This window comes from Salvelinus fontinalis, chromosome 25, assembly GCF_029448725.1.
Source record: "Salvelinus fontinalis isolate EN_2023a chromosome 25, ASM2944872v1, whole genome shotgun sequence".
In the NCBI taxonomy this organism is placed as follows: domain Eukaryota; kingdom Metazoa; phylum Chordata; class Actinopteri; order Salmoniformes; family Salmonidae; genus Salvelinus; species Salvelinus fontinalis.
In genome coordinates, this window is record NC_074689.1 from 34,065,663 (window position 1) to 34,084,145 (window position 18,483).

Here is an 18,483-nt window from a genome sequence, read left to right on the forward strand (position 1 = left end):
CAGCTACCAATTGAGCGGTGTTGCAAGTGAATCTGACAAGTCGAAGGCTTCCACACCAGCCCTTCCTCGCTGTTGAAGAGGGTTCTGGGTAGGGGTTACTCCACCCTGCGTGTCTGCCTGGGGATTCCCAACGACTCAGTCCGTATCACCTCGTCCTCTGGTCTCATGGTGACACACTGCATCTCCTCTTCCTCCTCTCCTTTCTCGTCTGGGCCACCGTCATCTTCAGCGTGGAGCAAGGGACTGGAAAGGACGACGCCGTTTCAGGGATTGTAGCGGGAAAAATGACAACCCTACTGGGGGTGGTTGTGAGCCAGCTGGAGAGTGGTCGTAGCCTGCCCTACTTGGCATCATGCGTGCCGTGCATCCCCGCGGTGTCCATCTTGGTAAACTCCTACCTGATGTTGAAACTGTAGCGTCTCACCTGGGCACGCTTCACTGTCTGTTGCACTCTGGGTACGTTACGCTGTGTCACTTCTACACTTGTCACTTTATTCATGTGGAGAAGAGAGCTTCCTCTATCCCCCCTCTCTCCCTCCATCCCCCCTCTTCTCCCTCCATCCCCCCTCTCTCCCTCCATCCCTCCTCTCTCCCTCCATCCGCCCTCTCTCCACCCTCTCTCCCTCTCTCCACCCTCTCTCCCTCTATCCCCCTCTCTCCCTCTATCCCCCTCTCTCCCTCTATCCCCCCTCTCTCCCTGGGCAAGCTTCGCTGTCTGGTGCACTCTCGGTATGTTACGCTGTGTCACTTCTACACTTGTTACTTTCTTCATGTGGAGAAGAGAGCTTCCTCTATCCCCCCTCTCTCCCTCCATTCCCTCTCTCTCCCTCTATCCCCCCTCTCTCCCTCCATCCCCCTTTCTCCCTTATTTTTCTATCCACCCTCTGCTCCTCTTCTTCCTTCCCCCCTCCTCTTTCTAGCTGCTCTAATCGACAGTTTCTATAGGATGTGATATTATTATGGGCTGTCTCTCTTGGTATCCTGCTATACGGTTGCTATAGGATATGGAACAGCTCCTTGGAGATCAGCACCAGAGAGGGAGTGGCTCATGCTAGTACCTACCAGCGCTATGACGATCACCTCTACGACACCTTTTCCCTGACAACGACCTTAACCTCCAGGACAACCAGGAAGAGGGGTGCTACCATCAAGATGGGAACCAAGATGGCCAAGATCCCAGTACCAGGACGAAAACCAGTATGAAGATTGCTCCCAGTACCAGAATCAATCAGATTACTACTCCGGCCCTCAGAGCTCCACTAGGGGACCCAGGGGACAAACCAATCAGGGCTACACAGATCCAGGGACAAACCAATAAGGGCTACACAGATCCAGGGACAAACCAATCAGGGCTACACAGATCCAGGGACAAACCAATCAGGGCTACACAGATCCAGGGACAAACCAATCAGGGCTACACAGATCCAGGGACAAACCAATCAGGGCTTCACAGATCCAGGGACAAACCAATCAGGGCTACACAGATCCAGGGACAAACCAATCAGGGCTACACAGATCCAGGGACAAACCAATCAGGGCTACACAGATCCAGGGACAAACCAATCAGGGCTACATAGATCCAGGGACAAACCAATCAGGGCTACACAGATCCACAGAAAACCGAGGGCTCCTCTTATGAGTGACTGCTGCAATGGAACACACCCACTTCCTGGGTACTACATTCTTAGAAAGAAAAGTGCTATCTAGAACCTAAAACGGTTATTCGGCTGTACCCATACAGTAGGAGAACTATTTGAAGAACCCTTTTTGGTTCCAGGTAGAACCCTTTTGGGTTCCATGTAAAACCCTTTTCACAGAGGGTTCTACATGGAACACACAAGAGTTCAACCTGGAACCAAAAAGGGTTCTCCTATGGGGACAGTCGAAGAACCCTTTTGGAACCTTTTTTTGAAAGCGTGTAAAGGAGAGGAAGGGCAGAGGGCTCCTGAATCCCTCATCAACCCCTAGCCCTGCCCCTTACAATGTACACCAAAGGCACTTAAGTAGACCTGAGAGGAAAGGACAGGTGATCAATATGGCAATGATTCCACCTGGACTATCAAAGGGAAAAATATTGATACCTATCCAATCCTCTTAGATCTACAGTAGTGCCTAGAGGGTCGATTTCAGGGGAAGCGAGAGAGGGACGAGAGAAGAGAAACCCCCTCATGCTGGGGATGGACAGATGAGATGATTCATTAATGAGTGAGTGAATCAATACATTTTATTGCCTTTTACAGAGATTACTCTTACATAGTTACTCTTTCCAACCAGAAAACTCAATATCACAAAAATACAGATTTGTTTATTTAACACTGCATTATTAACATACATCCAACAGGTAACAGTGTGCATAGAATCAATCAACCAATCAGTTATACTAGAGGAAGCATGCTCTCATAATACCTAATATTCTGACACCTCTGGTGTTGCATGGATGAGTTGGTTGAAAATATTTTTAGAGTTTGATAAGATAATACAAAAATGAAACTATTTATTGTCGAAGAGTGTAATGTTTGAAGAAAGAGTGACAGTGATCTGTGTTTTGCTGTTGCCTGATAAACTGTCAATAAAACATTGAATAAAGTGACTAATTCGGAGAGAACACCTGTCTGTTTTCCCTCACCACACTACAACACTGGAACACTAGAACACAGAACATCAGTGGTGGAGATGAAGAGTGGAATTCTAGTGAACAGGGAGGGAAAAGGTGAGGAGGATGGTGCAACCTGGCCAGATTCCTGTCTGAGAGGATGTGAAGTCTCCGTCGACAGGATGAGGTCATGGTCAGGCCAGACATGTGAATGTTCAGATGGTGGATTATAAATTCTCTGCAGTTTACACCCTTCTTTACCTTCTGTTCGAGTTCCTGCCCGACTACATTGAATTGCATCAACCAATAGTTGGGTGCCATGTCATCGACTGTGCAGTTGGGCACCAGATTGCAATATCATATGATGTGGTTAGCTGATACACTACATGACCAAAAATATGTGGACACCTGCTCGTCGAACATCTCTTTCCAAAATCATGGGCATTAATATTGAGTTGGCCCCCCTTTGCTGCTGTAACAGCCTCCACTCTTCTGGGAAGGCTTTTCACTAGATGTTGGAACATTGCTGCGGGGACTTGCTTCCATTCAGCCACAAGAGCATTAGTTAGGTTGGGCACTGATGTTGGGTGATTAGGTCTGGCTTGCAGTCTGCGTTCCAATTCATCCCGAAGGTGTTTGATGGGGGTGAGTTCAGGGCTCTGTGCAGGTCAGTTAAGTTCTTCCACACCGAACTCGACAAACCATTTCTGTATGGACCTCGCTTTGTGCATGGGGGCATTGTCATGCTGAAACAGGAAAGGGCCTTCCCCAAGCTGTTGCCACAAAGTTGGAAGCACAGAATCGTCTAGAATGTCAGTGTATGCTGTAGCATTAAGATTTCCCTTCTTTGGAACTAAAGGGCCTAGCCCAAACCATGAAAAACAGCCCCATACCATTATTCCTCCTCCACCAAACTTTACAGTTGGCACTAGGCGTTCGGGCATGTAGTGTTCTCCTGGCATCAGCCAAACCCTGATTTGTGCATTGGACTGCCAGATGGTGAAGCGTGATTCATCACTCCAGAGAACGAGTTTCCACTGCTCCAGAGTCCAATGGCGGCGAGCTTTACACCACTCCAGCCGATGCTTGGCATTGCACATAGTGATCTTAGGCTTGTGTGCAACCATGGAAACACATTTCATGAAGCTCCCAGACGAACAGTTCTTGTACTGACGTTGCTTCCAGAGGCAGTTTGGAACTCGGTAGTGAGTGTTGCAACCGAGGACAGACAATTTTTACCCGCTTCATCACTTGGCGGTCCCGTTCTGTGAGCTTGTGTGGCCTACCACTTCGCGGCTGAGCCGTTGTTACTCCTAGACGTTTCCACTTCACAATAACTGCACGTAGGACAGAAATTTGATGAACTGACTTGATTTTTAGGGGGCATCCTATGACGGTGCCATGTTGAAAGTCACTGAGCTCTTCAGTAAGGCCATTCTACTGCCAGTGTTTGTCTATGGAGATTGCATGGCTGTGTGCTCAATTTTATACACCTGTTAGCAACGGGTGTGGCTGAAATAGCCAAATCCACTAAATTGAAGGGGTGTTAACAGACTTTTGTGTATATAGTGTATGTTAAATAACTATGCAGGCGTTGTTAGATCGGCATATGTCTGCAATGTAGTTGGCCTAGAACTCCAACTCTCACAAATGCACATTCTTATACATGTGCGCTCTTGGCGTGGTTGCCCGTGACTACGGCGGTAGCGGCAAGGTTGATGGGTGTGTCGGCGCCCCCTGCCTGTCTGGAGTAGTAGTAGCTGTTCTGCTGCCTTTGGGGGGTTGCCGAGGGGTTGTCACCGCAGCAACACAAAATCATGAAGCTCCCCAGGAGGCAGAGGGCGGAGCCGACCCATCCGGTGTACAGTGAGATGCCGAATGACATCAGACCCTCCTCTGCGTGAGCACCAATAGGAAACCAGATGGTCGACACCAATCCACAGAGAGCTGGGGAGAGAGAGGGCAGGAGGAAGAGGGAGAGGAAGGAGAGAAAGAGAGTTGAGTCAGCTTTTGTCCCCCAATGGGGTCTGTCAGTCACAAGGCTGCTGACAGGGACTTCCTGTCCCACACAGGATGCAGGAAAAGAGAGGGTGATCTGAGGTCATTACTAGTTACCACAGCAACAAAGTCATAAGCCTATTTCTATAATTTCTCTTCTTAAAGTCTGATTTTAAACCTTAGCCAATTTTGACTTTGTGGCTGTGGTAACTAGTGACAACCATGATCCGGTCCCAAATCATCCCATAGCCTCACACAGCATAATTAATCCATATAGAATAACATTAAATTGTGTATATGTGCATGTGGAATGTGTGTGTCTTTGTGTCTCACTCACCCACAATAAAGGTGAGAGCACCCCCGACCATGCCGTGGCGTAGTTTGGTAGCGGGGATCTCATCTCCGAGTCTGACACAGGGCATGGACATCAGCACCAGCCCCATCGCAGGAAGCCCCATTAGGCACGCACACACCATCAACGCACGGCATGTCTGGATGTATGCTGGAGGGGGAGGGGAGAGGTAGAGAGAGATCACAGCGATACCTGCAGGTCAACATTTTTAAAATGTTGACTTTTGCATTCATAAATTGTTGAAAACACAGAAATAACATAAGAGATATGCAGTTATTGACTTACTTTTATTGAAGTCTGCAGGTTGGCTACAGATGTGGCCCATCTGCACACACACACACGCACGCACACACACACTCTCTCTCTCTCTCTCTCTCTCTCTCTCTCACCTGGCAGTGTGAGGATATGGTTGAGCGTGACACAGTGGTAGAGTGAGGGAGAGATGACACACTCTGCCCAGAGGCCTCGCGCGCCCAGCTCGTCCATGCGCACACAGGTGGTGACAGTGTAGTCGCAGGTGCGCACCCAGTCGTTGGTGGCCGTGGCGATGATGATACCTACCCAGCCTGCAAAGCTGGCCACGCTCCCACTCAGCTGTCTGCACACATGTGCCATGAAACACACTATCACAGGGATGCGCAATCAAAAATAAATCACTTTCTTTTTTCTTTTTTTTAAAGAAGAAAATTATTTTTTTAAATCCAGGGGAAAAATCCGAACTAACCCAAAATATAGGTCTGTGAAAAATTTTGAAAAACATGAACTAATAAATGAACCGAGTAAAATGTGAGAGAGTAAATACATTAAAACCAATTAATCACTAATTAAATGACTAATACATTCCGGAGAGGTTATAAGTCGTATAGTTCCACCTGGGTCCAACAGTGCGAGAGGGCTGTGTGAGGAGGACTGAACTGCAGATAAATGCGCAGATTCAGTTTTATAGTACAGGAAAAAAGTCTTAAACACCAAACTTTCAGCCAATCAGAAGAAGGTATGGGGTGGTTAATGTAAACCGGAGACCAATGGGTGCTAAGATGGTAGACTGCTGTGTGTTTCTGTGTGTGTGTGTGGGGGGGGGGGGGGGGGGGTCTTCATGATTTATGATGCAGTTTAAGTCTTAAAAACAAATTTCAGCAGTGTTGAAATTCCCTCTGGCTCCTGATTGATTTGGCATAAACAAGGGCTATGCTGCTTCAGAATTGTTGTCATGTCTGAACTTAGACATTGTCCTCCAGAGAAGCATCAGTGATATTAATATTCTGCATAGTTTTTTATGTAATTCATATATCTTAATCATTGTTTCCACACGAATAATGCAGCAGCAGTCTATCTACTAGCAAACCTGAATTATCAACTCCATCTAGTGGCCGAAGTTAGTAGTGAGATGGGTCATTTGTGACTACTAAATATCACAATACCAATACCCAGGCAATAAAACAATGTCCATAAATTCATTTGATTTATTACAGAGTTTGAAGAGGAAGGATAAGAGAAAAAATTAAGAAATCTCACAAAACGACATGGTTATGAGACAAATAAGACCTAACTTTTTGCTCAGATCATATATAAAACGTAATAATTTTTTTAGTTAAGACCTTATTTTTCACACAGTGATACAAAAAATCTGTATCAGCTGTGTAAAATCAAAACAGATTTGACAGTTTTCATGTGACACCACATTCTAAAATAATTACCAAACAGACAAATACATACTGTATATTACAATCCTTCATGAAAATGTTTAAGATTTACAATCAATAGACTGCATTGTAAAATATGTACATAGACACAACAGAATATAACAAAATCCTCCTTCCTCTCTCACTGATTGCTCTCAGCTCTCAGTTGATAATCTCCCCCCCCCCTTCTCCGACCCCCTCTCTTCTCCCATCTATCAATCACTATTTTCCCTCACTTTTTCTTTTGTTTTGTTTTTTACCCCCTTTTCTTCCCAATTTCGTGATATCCAATTACGATCTCGTCTCATTGCTGCAACTCCAAAAAGGGTTCAGGAGAGGCGAAGGTCGAGTCATGCGTCCTCCGAAACATGACCCACCAAATCGTGTTTCTTAACACATGCCCGCTGAACCCGGAAGCCAGCTGCACCAATGTGTCGGAGGAAACACCATTCAACTGACTACCGAAGTCAGCCTGTAGGCGCTCGGCCCGCCACAAGGAGTCGCTAGAGCACGATGAGCCAAGTAACGCCCCGCCGGCCAAACCCTCCCCTAACTCGGACAATGCTGGGCCAATTGTTTGCCGCCCTATGGGACTCCCGGTCAACGGCCGGTTGTGACACAGCCTAGGAACGAACCCGGGTCTGTCGTGACGCCTCAACTGCAATGCAGTGCCTTAGACCGTCCCCCCACCCCTCCCTTTTTTCTTCTCTCTATATTCTCCTCCACCCACCCTCCCACCTCACCTCCATCTCTCCCTCTCTACGTGTGTCTGAGTGTGTTGATGTGGGCACAGATCTTGAGCGCTGGTCCCAGTTTGATGTTCATGCTGGTCATCAGGTGGTCCTCAGTGAGCAGCAGCAGGGCCTGGCCGTCTATCTCCTGAACACGGAACGCCTCTGCAACCTCCACACAACCTAAAGACAACATACACACAGATTATAACCTCCCCACAACCTAAGAACAACATACACACGTTACAACCTCTCCACACACAGGCTATAACCTCCCCATAACCTAAAAACAACACACTCACAGGTTATAACCTCTCCACAACCTAAAACAAACACACACACACACACACACACACACAGGTTATAACCTGCCAACAACCTACAGCAGGGAGATGAGTGAATGTGTGTCCTTTTGTATATGTGTTTTACCTGGCAGTGTGTGTATAAAGTCCCAGACTTGCGCTACACTCCACTGTGCAGGTGTGGGTTCAGTAGAGGTCACGGTGGGGTTACTAGGGGTCATCGCTGGCTCTGATGCCCTCCTTGCCCTCCGTGCCGCTCTGCGCTCCAGCCTGGTCGTTATGGGAACAGCATGCCCGTCTTCCCCTTCGTAGTCACGGCGATGGGCGCTCCATATTTCGCGTGGCTAAAATAAATCATGTTACAGGAGATGGAACATGTGTGAACAGCTAGGTTTGAATTATAAAGGCGTATAAATGGTTATAACATGTTATAAAGCATCAAACCTGTATCACTGTGGAGTGAGTGACCTATTTGTTAAAAGTTGCAGCAATGTCTGAGTTGTAACTGTTACTGACCAGTCGCAGTAAGAGGGGCTTGCCAGGAATAGACTCCTCCTTGTTTATCGCAGAGCGCCGCCCCTCTGGCTGGCTGCCTGCACTCAGAGCACGCAGACGTTTAGACATCCCTACATTAAGCCTAGAGAGAGAGAGAGCGAGCGAGAGAGAGCGAGAGAGCGAGAGAGAGCGAGAGAGAGCGAGAGAGAGCGAGAGAAAGAGAGAGAGAGAGAGAGAGAGCGAGAGAGAGCGAGAGAGAGAGAGAGAGAGAGAGAGAGAGAGAGAGAGAGAGAGAGAGAGAGAGAGAGAGAGAGAGAGAGAGATGATGTGTCCTTTCTCTGAGCACTCTGGGGTTAAGATTTTCTCATATCTCACATCCTGTCTGAGCACCAACACCTGACCACATCCTGTGTGTGAGGGTGTGTTTGTGTGTTTATGAATGTGTGTACTGTACACCTTTAGTAAATAGACTATGCTGTGTCTAGACAGAGAGAATACCTCATCTGTCATGGTCTTGTTTCTGTGTTCGGCCTATGGGAGTGTGACTCACCTGCGGGCACAGGAAGTGGAGCAGTATCTTTTGGAGCGGTGGAAGGAGTGGGCATGGCCTCTCTTCCCACAAGACTCACACTGTAACACCCCCCTCTGTCTCTCTCTGGTACCTAGTGAAGTTTGGATTCAGAGGGAGAATTGAACTGAATATTGAATCGAATATTGATTCAGAAACAGGAGATTAAGGTGGCTTACCTGTCAGCGGGTCATCTGTGGCCACACCCACTCGTTCTGATTCGCTGAAATGTTCCAGTGGCTCTGGTGTGTCTGTCAATGGTAATAACTCCGCCCCCTCTGTGTTCCCATTCTGGGAGACACCCTCCTGCCCTCCCAACAACAGAGATGAGCGGTTCACCTGCACAGGTACACACACGCACGCACACAGGTTATATATACTGTTAATGTATAAGTATATGACACCAACTAGACATCAGCTATATCCCGTGTAGGAAGAAGTATTTTACTCTAAAATGTGTGTGTGTTTACCGGGAACGCCTGCAGCCCCTCGTGTATGACGAAGCCCTCCACCAGGTGAGTTAAGACACGCCTCCCGCCCTCTGGCCACACCCTCTGTGTCCAAGGCTCGCGCTCTGATAGGCTAAGGGTCTCAGAGCGGCTCTGTGATAGGCTGAGGGTCTCTGAGTGGGAGGGGCTAACAGGCAGGAGAGGAGGAGGGAAGTCAGATGGAGGGGTGAGGCAGGGTGAGGCAGGGGGAGACTGAGAGGAGAGACTGGACAAGACTGGGGGGGAGGAAGAGAGAGGAGGAAGAGTTCACAACACTTGTTAGATTAGTGTTTCAAAAGTTAGTTTCGAGTTCATTAATATGCCAAGGCTAAAGGAAATTGTGTACGTGACAGGAGGACAGCAGAGAGACCCTGGTACCTGAGTGGTTGTCAGACTGAGTGGACATGTTCTCACAGAGGTCCTCTTGGTCCTTGTGGGGTAGGTCTGGGGGTCGCTCTATGGGACAGTCCGATGGTCGCTGGAGGTCTATGGGGGAACCTGAGGTGGTGGGGTTATGAGGTGTGTGTGAGAGGGCATCGAAGTGTATGTGATTCTGAGTAGCCGGGTCTGCATTGGGGTGAGGGTCTATCGGAGTGTCCTGGTCAATGGTAGTCCCCACCTCCTTCTCTCCTTTCATCGCATCTTTCTGTCCCGGCTCCTCCTCCTCTACCTCCATCCTTTCTCTCTGCTCCTCTCCCTCTATCTTCATCCTTTCCCCCCTCTCCTCCTCTATTCCTGTCATCTCTCTCAGTCTCTCATATTGTTTACCTCTCTCTATCCATTCTTCCTCTCCTCCAGCCTCTCCTTTCTCCTTTCTTGTCAGCAATCCCTTCTCTCCCACCCGCTCTCTATCTCTCTGGTCCTCCTTCTCTCTATCTCTCTGGTCCTCCTTCTCTCCCACCCTCTCCGCTCTCTTCTCAACAATCCCTTTTTCCTCTCCTGTTACCTTTCTCTCTCCTGCCACCCTCTCTTTATCGCTCTGCCCCTCTTCAATTTCCCCCATCTTTACTTCCTCTCCCCCCACCCGCTCTCTCGCCTCCCTTACCCCCTGTCTATCCACTTCTCCTTTTGACTGAATGTGTCTGGCCTGATAATGGGGGTATGGTAGGGGTGAGTTGGCTTTGTGGATGGAGGAGGTGGGAGGGGGAGAGGCGTGGTCAGAAGTCCTCTGTGGTTGGGCATCGAGCTGAGGAGGTGGGGACTCAAGAACCAGACACTTTGATTGGACAGAAGGTGGGGTGTGTGTGTTGGCCGCAGGCCGTGTTTGGCTGCTGAAGCGGCTGGTGGAGCCAGCGGAGAGGGCAATCATTTGCAGCTGCCTTGATGCTGGCGGTAACCGATCAAAACAGGAAGAACCCAAGGGAAGGGGCCTAGAGCCTGAGTTGAGCTGCGATTGGCCAGGGGTGGACTGTGTGGGCGGGCTTTGAGATGACAGACTGGTGGCTGGAACTGTACACTGTCTGCTGGGTAGGGCCTGATGGGCAGCAGCAGCAGCAAATGGTCGCATGGCGGGGCTGTGTCTCGGGGGCACCACTCTGTGGCCGTTTGGAGAATGAAGTCTGGGTCTCAGAGGGACAGACCGCACAGAAGTGTAGAGAGCTGGAGAGAAGAGGAAAAGAGCGAAGGATTGAATGGTTTTATTGGACACACTATAAATCACACCTCATTCTTCCTGAACATTCTACTCTTATCACATGTTTATGACTCACTTGGAGGCGGGACTGAGAGGTGCCGGGTAGGTGGGGTCTGTCTGTCTGTTGCCATGGAACTGGGCTGGGGGTGCGGCCGAAGAGGGGGGAAAAGGGGTGTAAGGGGACGAGAGATAGGAGAGAGGGGGGAGGAGGGAGGTTTGAGACGTAAAGAGGGGGGGATTGTGAGAGTGCCGGGAGCAGAGGGGCGCAGGGTTAGACTCTGGAGCTAATGGGAAGGGAGGGAAGGAGAGAGGGGAGGAAAAGAAAGAGGGAGAGAGTGGGGTTTGAGAGGGAGAGGGAGTGTAGTTAAACTTGTGAGACAATCACAATCTACACTAGTGGCCTCTCACACACCTAACACACACCTGCTGAACTGCTCACCTGAGCGGAGGCAGGGTGAGAGGAAGAGGAAGAGACAGGCCGTAACGTAGAGGTGAAAATCAGCTAAGAATGAGAGAGACACAGACAGATAGACAGAACACAGACATAAAAAGAGAGAAAGAGAAAGAGAGAGAGAGAGAGAGAGAGAGAGAGAGAGAGAGAGAGAGAGATAGGAATGTTGAACTGAGGAAGCTTGAAAAAGGCCAGTCTCATGGTTAAGCTTCAGGAGTTTGAAGTTGGTAGAAGTAGGGCTGAGAGTTGTTGGAGTGTGTGTTGTTACCATCTGGGCCCTGAGCAGCATCTGGTCTCGGCTCGAACAAGGACTCCGACCCAGGAGCAAGGCCTGCTGGGATACCCTCGGTCTAACAGGCGAGATGCTCTGATTTGCTTGCACCAGAGTGGGCGTACCCAGGGGGCGAGGAAGAGGGGCCTGAAAAAGGGAGAGGTATTTTTAGGGGGGTATTTTGAATACTGTACTCTTGGTTAAAGGAATGTAAACCAATTGATCCAGGAAGGGACGTGGTTGTCTGTGTAGTCAATTGCTGTGTGCCTGTGTGAGTATGTGAGTGTGTGTGTGGCTGGTTACATAGTGTGCTGCTTTTGTTTTATTTTCTATTTGGTCAGTTACCTGTCTGCTGGCTGGGGTATGGAAAGGCGTGATTGGTGGAGAGGTGGGCATGGTGGGTGGCCTTGCATTCCCATTGGTCAGGAAGAAGGAAGGCCCAGGAGCAAAGGACATTTTGCCATGAGTTACAGAGGGGGGCAGAGAAGGGATCACAGATACAGTGGGGGAGGGAGGTGAGGGAGAGGGGGTGAGTAGAGGGGCAGTAGGGGTGAGGGTGGGGGGGGTGAATGGGAGAGGAGCAGGTTTGTGAGTGAGTTTAGTAGGCGAGGGAGACACGGAATGCTTGAGCGTAGGTAGAGTGGGTGTGAGTGTGGGGAGACTAGGTCTGGGGGTGAGTATTTTAGAGGTGAGGGAGTTGGGAGTAAGTGAGGGAGAAGTAGGTGTAAATGTTGGGGTGGGGTTGAGTACTGTAGAGGTAAGGGTAGGGAGTGTTTTACAGGTGAGTGTAGGGGGGGATGAGGGGGTGGGTGTCAGTTTAGGTGGATTGGGGGTGGGTGTAGAGGAGGAAAAGGGTGTGAACGTAGGGGTGAGGGTGAGTGTACTAGTAGAGGGATTGGGGGCGGGGGTGAGTTTAGGAGGGCAGGAGGAAGTAAGCTGAGGGGGAGTAGAGGTGAGTGCTGTAGGAGTGTGAGCAGCTGTAGACCTATTGGGGGACAGGGGGCTGGGCCTCGTGATGGGTCCCTCTCGTGTTTCCTCTCCCCCTGTCTCTGCTTTGCTCTCAGTGCATGTCTCCAAGGCAGGGTCTGTCTCCATCCCTCTAGGTTTCAGCACACTGCAGGAGGACACACACACACACAATATCAGACCGCTGTCTCTGTTTTACAATGTAGTTCATGATTGACTACATTGTAAGTAGTTAACCACCGTTAGCCAAATCAGGTACCGTTTCCACAGACCGTTAAACATTAGACTTATATGCACTTCAAGTTGTTGTACCAAAGTAATGGTAAAACTCACTAATCCTAAGACTTCATTTATAATGGAGATATATGGGGACCATCGCATCAGCAGGTGCCACCCAAGCACGGCAGATGCAAACATCTGGGTCTAGACTTGAGAGTGCTCCTCAAGCTGCTGGAGACTATTGTGCCTTGCCTTTAATCATGTTTATGATGACGATGCATAGCCTATTTTGTCAACAAATATCCTGCCAAGAAAATTCCAACCTATTAAAAATGTGGCTGTGATGAAATGTTCTATCCAAAACCACCAAGAGTAGCCTACATACCTAGGCCTACCCCAAACCAGCTGTGACGCATGTAGCCAAGTCTATTCTCTCTGTCTATCAGCGAAGAGAAAACGCATGTTAGTTTATCTATAGGCTCCTCCTTCTGTCACAGAAGGAAGGCTGATCTGCGTTTCAGGACAACATTGCAAATGAGTCAGTAGGGTAAAAGGGGCGTGCTCGAGACACCTTGCGCGCTCCACTTCCTGGTATGAGAGAGCGCAGAAAGTGTATTGTACAGAAGCGCGTCATAACATCAGCCCCGATAAATTATCTGTATGCCTTTGCCTCGCTTGTGATAAACCTGCTAATGAAAGTACAGTATCTTAGTCAAACGCGGATGCTTCAAAAATGAGTGTGAAACATATGCTGTGAATATTCCAGAGACGCTTATGTGAGTTTATGATTAATAGAAATAACTTACGAACCATAGGATTTCCCCCCTGTGCTCCCTTCACTACCACCATCCCTTCATACCTGCTAGGGGTCTGTGTGTCGGCAGACTGCTCAGGGCGACCAGAGAGACGACTGCGATGGGCCAGTCAGTCCGCCAGATGGGAGGAATGGAGAGAGAGCAACCTACTGTAGCGTAGAACTGTGACGCTCAGACAGAGAGAGAGGGGCGAGACAGCACAGCACCACGCACAGTGCAGGAGGACTGCACACAAATTAAATATGTGCGGTCCCCCGCCCCATTCCCCCCCCCCCGTCTCTTTTGACGTGTTCAGAACAACTGGGCAATCGAAGAAAAAAAAATACGACATCAAATCATGACGTCAGTGATCTTCAGGTCGGAAAGTCGGAGCTCCAGTAAGAGACCCGAGTTCCCAAGTTGAAATTCCGAGTTGGATGACCATTCAAATCGATTTTCCCCAATCGGAGCTCGTTTTTCCCGAGTTCCCAGTAGTTTGAACGCACTAAAGTCGGGGATTTCCGAGTTACCAGTTGTTTTGAACGCGGCATCTCTCTCTCTCCACCCATCTTTCTCTTTGGTGGATACACATTTCTTCTTGTTTCTGAATAGAGGCAACAAAAAAAACGTATATTCTGTCGAGATCTCACTACAAGGTCCAGGATCTTTTGGGGATTCCAACAGGCCAGTAATCGGAACATCGTAGAACGATGGAACATAATTTGCCCTGGCAGGCTTCGCGCGGCACAGGATTCCATTCCACTGTCTACAAGCCGTGGTTTCCACTAGTTATCACATCCACAATGTCAAAATGGCTATATCATACAAATTCATGAAAACAAAAATGTATTTAAGGTTAGGGTCAATAGCGATTTTAGCATGTAAGTCTTGGTGGGGCAAAAAAAGTTGGATGCATACCAGCAAAGCCACTACACAACACAACACTAAACAATACATTAATTGCACTATAACACTGCTACACCTGCCTATCAGTGGAGCCTTGTCTGGCAGCGAAACAGTTCATTCAGTCTCATTTACTGCCTTTAAAAAAACATAGCTGATATGGCTGACTTGCTTTAAGAAATGTGGTTTCTACTGACAATGGAGATGTACAAACTATGGTATAAGGGGACAACATGCAGATAAGAGGCAATCCGTAATTTCGATTAAGACATTAATGAGCGAGCTAGGACAGACTAGTCAATATAACTATTTGTTCAGCACTTTTGAAATGTACAGCGACATAATTCAGAATATGGGCCGTTCTTACAGTGTTCTAACTGTACACCAAGTCAGAACCGTAGGATAAATAAAGGGGGCATATAAGCAGACAATAAAAGCTCTCACAATATTCAATGATTCAAATCCTCAAAAACAGGTTATTGGCTACATGTGCACCACCAAGTCAGAACAGTAGGCACAATTAAGAGGTGAAAATAGACCAAATTATTAGGGTGAGGCACATGGGCTTACTAACAGCTTACTACACAGCATACACTTAGTATTACTTCCTTAGCTACAGTATTCATATCTCCCTGGCATATTACATCATTTATGCAGCAGCAGTATACAATACATTTTTGGACTCACCTTGTTGTGTTGTGCTCACTTGAACAGGAAGGTGGCGCAGCAGTCCTTTGTGTACAGATTTTGTCATCAAACTTTGTCAACTAAGTTTAGCATTCTCTGGATTTATGGCACTTTCAAGACAACTGGGAACTAAAAAAAAGGTTGAATCAAGGTTGATCACGTCAGCGATCTTCAGGTCGTAGCTCTAGAAAGAGGCCAGAGTTCCCGATTTACAATTCCGAGTTGGATGAAAGTTCAAAAGGTATTTTTCCAGCCTTAGCTTGTTTTTTTTCGAGTTCCCAGTTGTCTTGAACTGACTAAAGTCAGATTTTGCAGTTCTGAGTTAAGTTGTTTTGAGCATGGCACAAATCATGTTCTTTGACAGCATGGCCAATGTTGAATATTTATCATTTTAAACTAGGAAAAGAGACCCTTAATCTTAGACTTGGGACCACACAGCCACAGACACTCCACTGAATAGCAGGCTAATTATCAAATAAAATTGTATTTGTCACATGCGCCGAATACAACAGGTGTTTCACCTTACAGTGAAACACTTATTTACAAGCCCTTAACAACAATGCTTTAAGAAGTTAAGAAGAAAAACATGTTAAGTTAAAAATAGATAAATAAATAAATAAATGTAACAAATAATTAAACAGCAGCAGTAAAATAACAATACCAATAGCGAGACTATATACAGGGGGTACCAGAACAGAGTCAACGTGCGGGGGGCACCGGTTAGTTGAGGTGATTGCTTTGCAATGCTTGCAGTTAGCCACTGATTCCTTCCAAACCACTCATTGTTGAATTTGCGATTTCCAACTTGTTATGTAATGTTTATGTCCAATGGCCGATGAGCACCGATACGTTTCATCTATAATTTCTCTTCATTATTTCTCTTCATATGACAAGGATAAAAAGTATTTGCCAGTATATTGTCAACTTGATTCATAAAACTGCTAGCTAAGATTTTGATCTTGATCAGTCCAATCAAAGCTACTGTAGATATAACGTGATTTGACGTCATTGTATCTGTGGCCAATGACCTTGAGCCTTCATGGATGGGCACTTCTAATGTAACTCTATGGCAGCACCCAAGGGGCTAGAATTTTAGAACTCTACCCTTAGACTTGTCGGTGACGTAGTGTCCGCATGAGTGACAGAACACTGAACCAATCACGGCGCAGTGTTCCATACTTTCTGCTGGCTTGCCCCACCACCACAGAAAGCACTGAGTTAGACTGAAACACCTGCATTTTGGAGCTGCCTTACTCAAGAAAACAAAAAAGAGACCATGTTTGTATGCAGCTTTATTAACTCAATGATATATATATTTTTTAATTACATTGTTTGCAAACTGATATGTGACACGTATTAATGACAAAATAACATGCAAAACAGGCCCCCAAAAAATGCTACAGATGTGGGCTCTGCCCCACCTGCCCTGAATGACAGGCCGCCGCTGTCCTGGAGGCAGAACTGAGTGATTTCAGCTATATTGGGCAAAATGTGTTATATTGTTAAAAATCTATGTGAAAATAAATGCTTTTTGGTTTTTATTTAAGGTTAGGCATTAGGGTTAGCAGTGTGGTTAAAGTTTGGGTTAGGTTTAAATTTTATGACTTTGTGGTACTAACCTATTCCTATTGATGGGAAAGTAATGTAAATGTAATTTAAAGTAATCAGATTTCGTTACTGAGTTTAAGGGTAATCCAAAAGTTCTGTTATCTATTACAATTTTGGACATGTAACTAGTAACTAACTGATTACATCTAGAAAGTAACCTACCCAACACGCGTGCACAAATAGGGCTCTGTCACGTCCTGACCATAGTTCTTATGTGTTTTGCTTGTTTTAGTGTTGGTCAGGACGTGAGCTGGGTGGGAATTCTATGTTGTGTGTCTAGTTCGTCTGTTTCTGTGTTCAGCCTAATATGGTTCTCAATCAGAGACAGCTGTCAATCGTTGTCCCTGATTGAGAATCATATATAGGTGGCTTATTTTGTGTTGGGGATTGTGGGTGGTTGTTTCCTGTCTCTGTGTTTGTGGTCTGCACCAGATAGGACTGTCTCGGTTTTCACGTTTGTTGTTTTGTATTGTTGTAAGTGTTCACAGTTCGTCAAATTAAACATGTTGAACACTAACTGCGCTGCATTTTGGTCCTCTCCTTCATCCCAGGAAGAAAGCCGTTACAGGCTCTACCGGTGAAGAGCACTTGCCCCTTACCCCTTCCAGTCTCCAAAGTGCCCTTTTCGGTGGTCATATAATTTCCCCAAAAATGTGTATAGATTTTTGGTCGTTATTCTGAACCCATCTCATGTCTTTCAGAACCTTGATTTTTGACCAATGACCCAGTCATCAGCATTGGCATGCAAAAGCGGGCACAAATGACCAGAAAGAACTTGGTTAATTTTCTCCAATTTAGCCTGGCAAAAACATAGTAGGTCCACGTTTATCATCCATATAAGTTTAGCAATCTACTACTGACTCATATTTGCGAGAATAATAGACTACCTGGCGATTTGATTGATACTTTTTTATATTTAAGATAAACCTAGTTTGGGTTGAATCAACGTTGCTTCCATGTGATTTCAATGAAATTACGTTGAACCAACATGGAATAGGCCCAGCGGCTGTTGATTTGGAGTGGGTGGCTACTGGCTATATGTCTAAAAATCAGCAGTTGTAACATCGCACTGCCTTCGATATTATGGGATGAAGATGTAACATATTATGGCGAATTTATTATGGTATTTGTGAGGAAATACAGGTCTACCCGGCTGGCAACGAGGTGTTGCATTCCAAAATGATGGCGCGGTGCAGACAGAACATCCATCCACCCCTGCAACCTCTGCAACAAGTAGGCCACATGATTTAGCTTGCTCTGGACTCCAGAGAAGAGACATGATATATACCTAGATCATACTGGCAGCTATCATGAATGACTTGCAGCTCGAAATGCAGGTGTAAAACGATGTTTATTTCTGTTGCTTATTTTACGTTTTGAAAACGCAACATCGTTTATGGCAGTATGACAGGCTACATTTGCGCAGCAATTGTGCGCACATGTTGGCGTGTGTACTCGTGCATACGTGTGGATGGGGTCTCAAGTTTTTTTGCAATAGCAATTCAAAAAGTTTGTAAACCACTGGGATACATGATATTGGCAACAAATTGACTTGGGTTGTATTTCTTACAAACTTCTATTTTGACTGGAATTGTGTTGGTCATTGTTAATTGTGAATCGCTCCAAAAAATTATATTGAAAAGTATTTTGTATTTTGAAAATACAAGTTACAGCTCTTGAAAGTATATTGTTACAAAATACATTAGGGTTAGACATCATGTTATCAGTATGGTTAAGGTTGG

General features: G+C 46.7%; 2 protein-coding genes across 6 annotated transcripts; both read right to left on the reverse strand.

Moving 5' to 3' along the window:
* Nucleotides 1-2,202: 2,202 nt before the first annotated feature.
* On the reverse strand, nt 2,203-5,867 carry LOC129823219 (claudin-11-like). The gene is made up of 3 exons (XM_055882091.1): nt 5,333-5,867; nt 4,929-5,093; nt 2,203-4,540 (listed from the first exon to the last, which is right to left on the reverse strand). Exons 1-3 carry the CDS (start codon nt 5,556-5,558, stop codon nt 4,254-4,256), a joined length of 678 nt encoding a protein of 225 aa, XP_055738066.1. The 5' UTR covers nt 5,559-5,867; the 3' UTR covers nt 2,203-4,253.
* Nucleotides 5,868-6,392: 525 nt separating this feature from the next.
* LOC129823220 (histone-lysine N-methyltransferase, H3 lysine-79 specific-like) lies at nt 6,393-13,755 on the reverse strand. Of its 5 annotated transcripts, none has more exons than XM_055882092.1 (12): nt 13,609-13,755; nt 11,910-12,678; nt 11,562-11,711; nt 11,282-11,344; nt 10,919-11,126; nt 9,588-10,808; nt 9,192-9,445; nt 8,901-9,060; nt 8,704-8,815; nt 8,175-8,295; nt 7,786-8,002; nt 6,393-7,539 (listed from the first exon to the last, which is right to left on the reverse strand). In XM_055882092.1, the coding sequence occupies exons 2-12, from the start codon at nt 12,657-12,659 to the stop codon at nt 7,385-7,387; spliced, it is 3,411 nt and encodes a 1,136-aa protein (XP_055738067.1). In that variant the 5' UTR covers nt 12,660-12,678; nt 13,609-13,755; the 3' UTR covers nt 6,393-7,384. The 5 variants fall into 5 exon arrangements, with proteins under 5 accessions (XP_055738067.1, XP_055738068.1, XP_055738071.1 ...); XM_055882093.1 differs by having other exon boundaries at nt 13,560-13,755; XM_055882096.1 differs by having other exon boundaries at nt 10,919-10,982; nt 13,609-13,754.
* Between the last annotated feature and the right edge of the window lie 4,728 nt (nt 13,756-18,483).

Coding starts and splice junctions, on each gene's coding strand:
- LOC129823219 (XM_055882091.1), bottom strand. CDS start 5,558: ATGGCACATGTGTGCAGACAGCTGAGTGGGAGCGTGGCCAGCTTTGCA. Junction 5,094..5,332: donor CCATATCCTCACACTGCCAG/GTGAGAGAGAGA, acceptor CTCCCCCTCCAG/CATACATCCAGACATGCCGT. Junction 4,541..4,928: donor TGCTCTCACCTTTATTGTGG/GTGAGTGAGACA, acceptor CTCTCTCCCCAG/CTCTCTGTGGATTGGTGTCG.
- LOC129823220 (XM_055882092.1), bottom strand. CDS start 12,659: ATGGAGACAGACCCTGCCTTGGAGACATGCACTGAGAGCAAAGCAGAG. Junction 9,446..9,587: donor TCAGTCTGACAACCACTCAG/GTACCAGGGTCT, acceptor CCTCCCCCCCAG/TCTTGTCCAGTCTCTCCTCT. Junction 8,816..8,900: donor CACAGATGACCCGCTGACAG/GTAAGCCACCTT, acceptor AAACTTCACTAG/GTACCAGAGAGAGACAGAGG.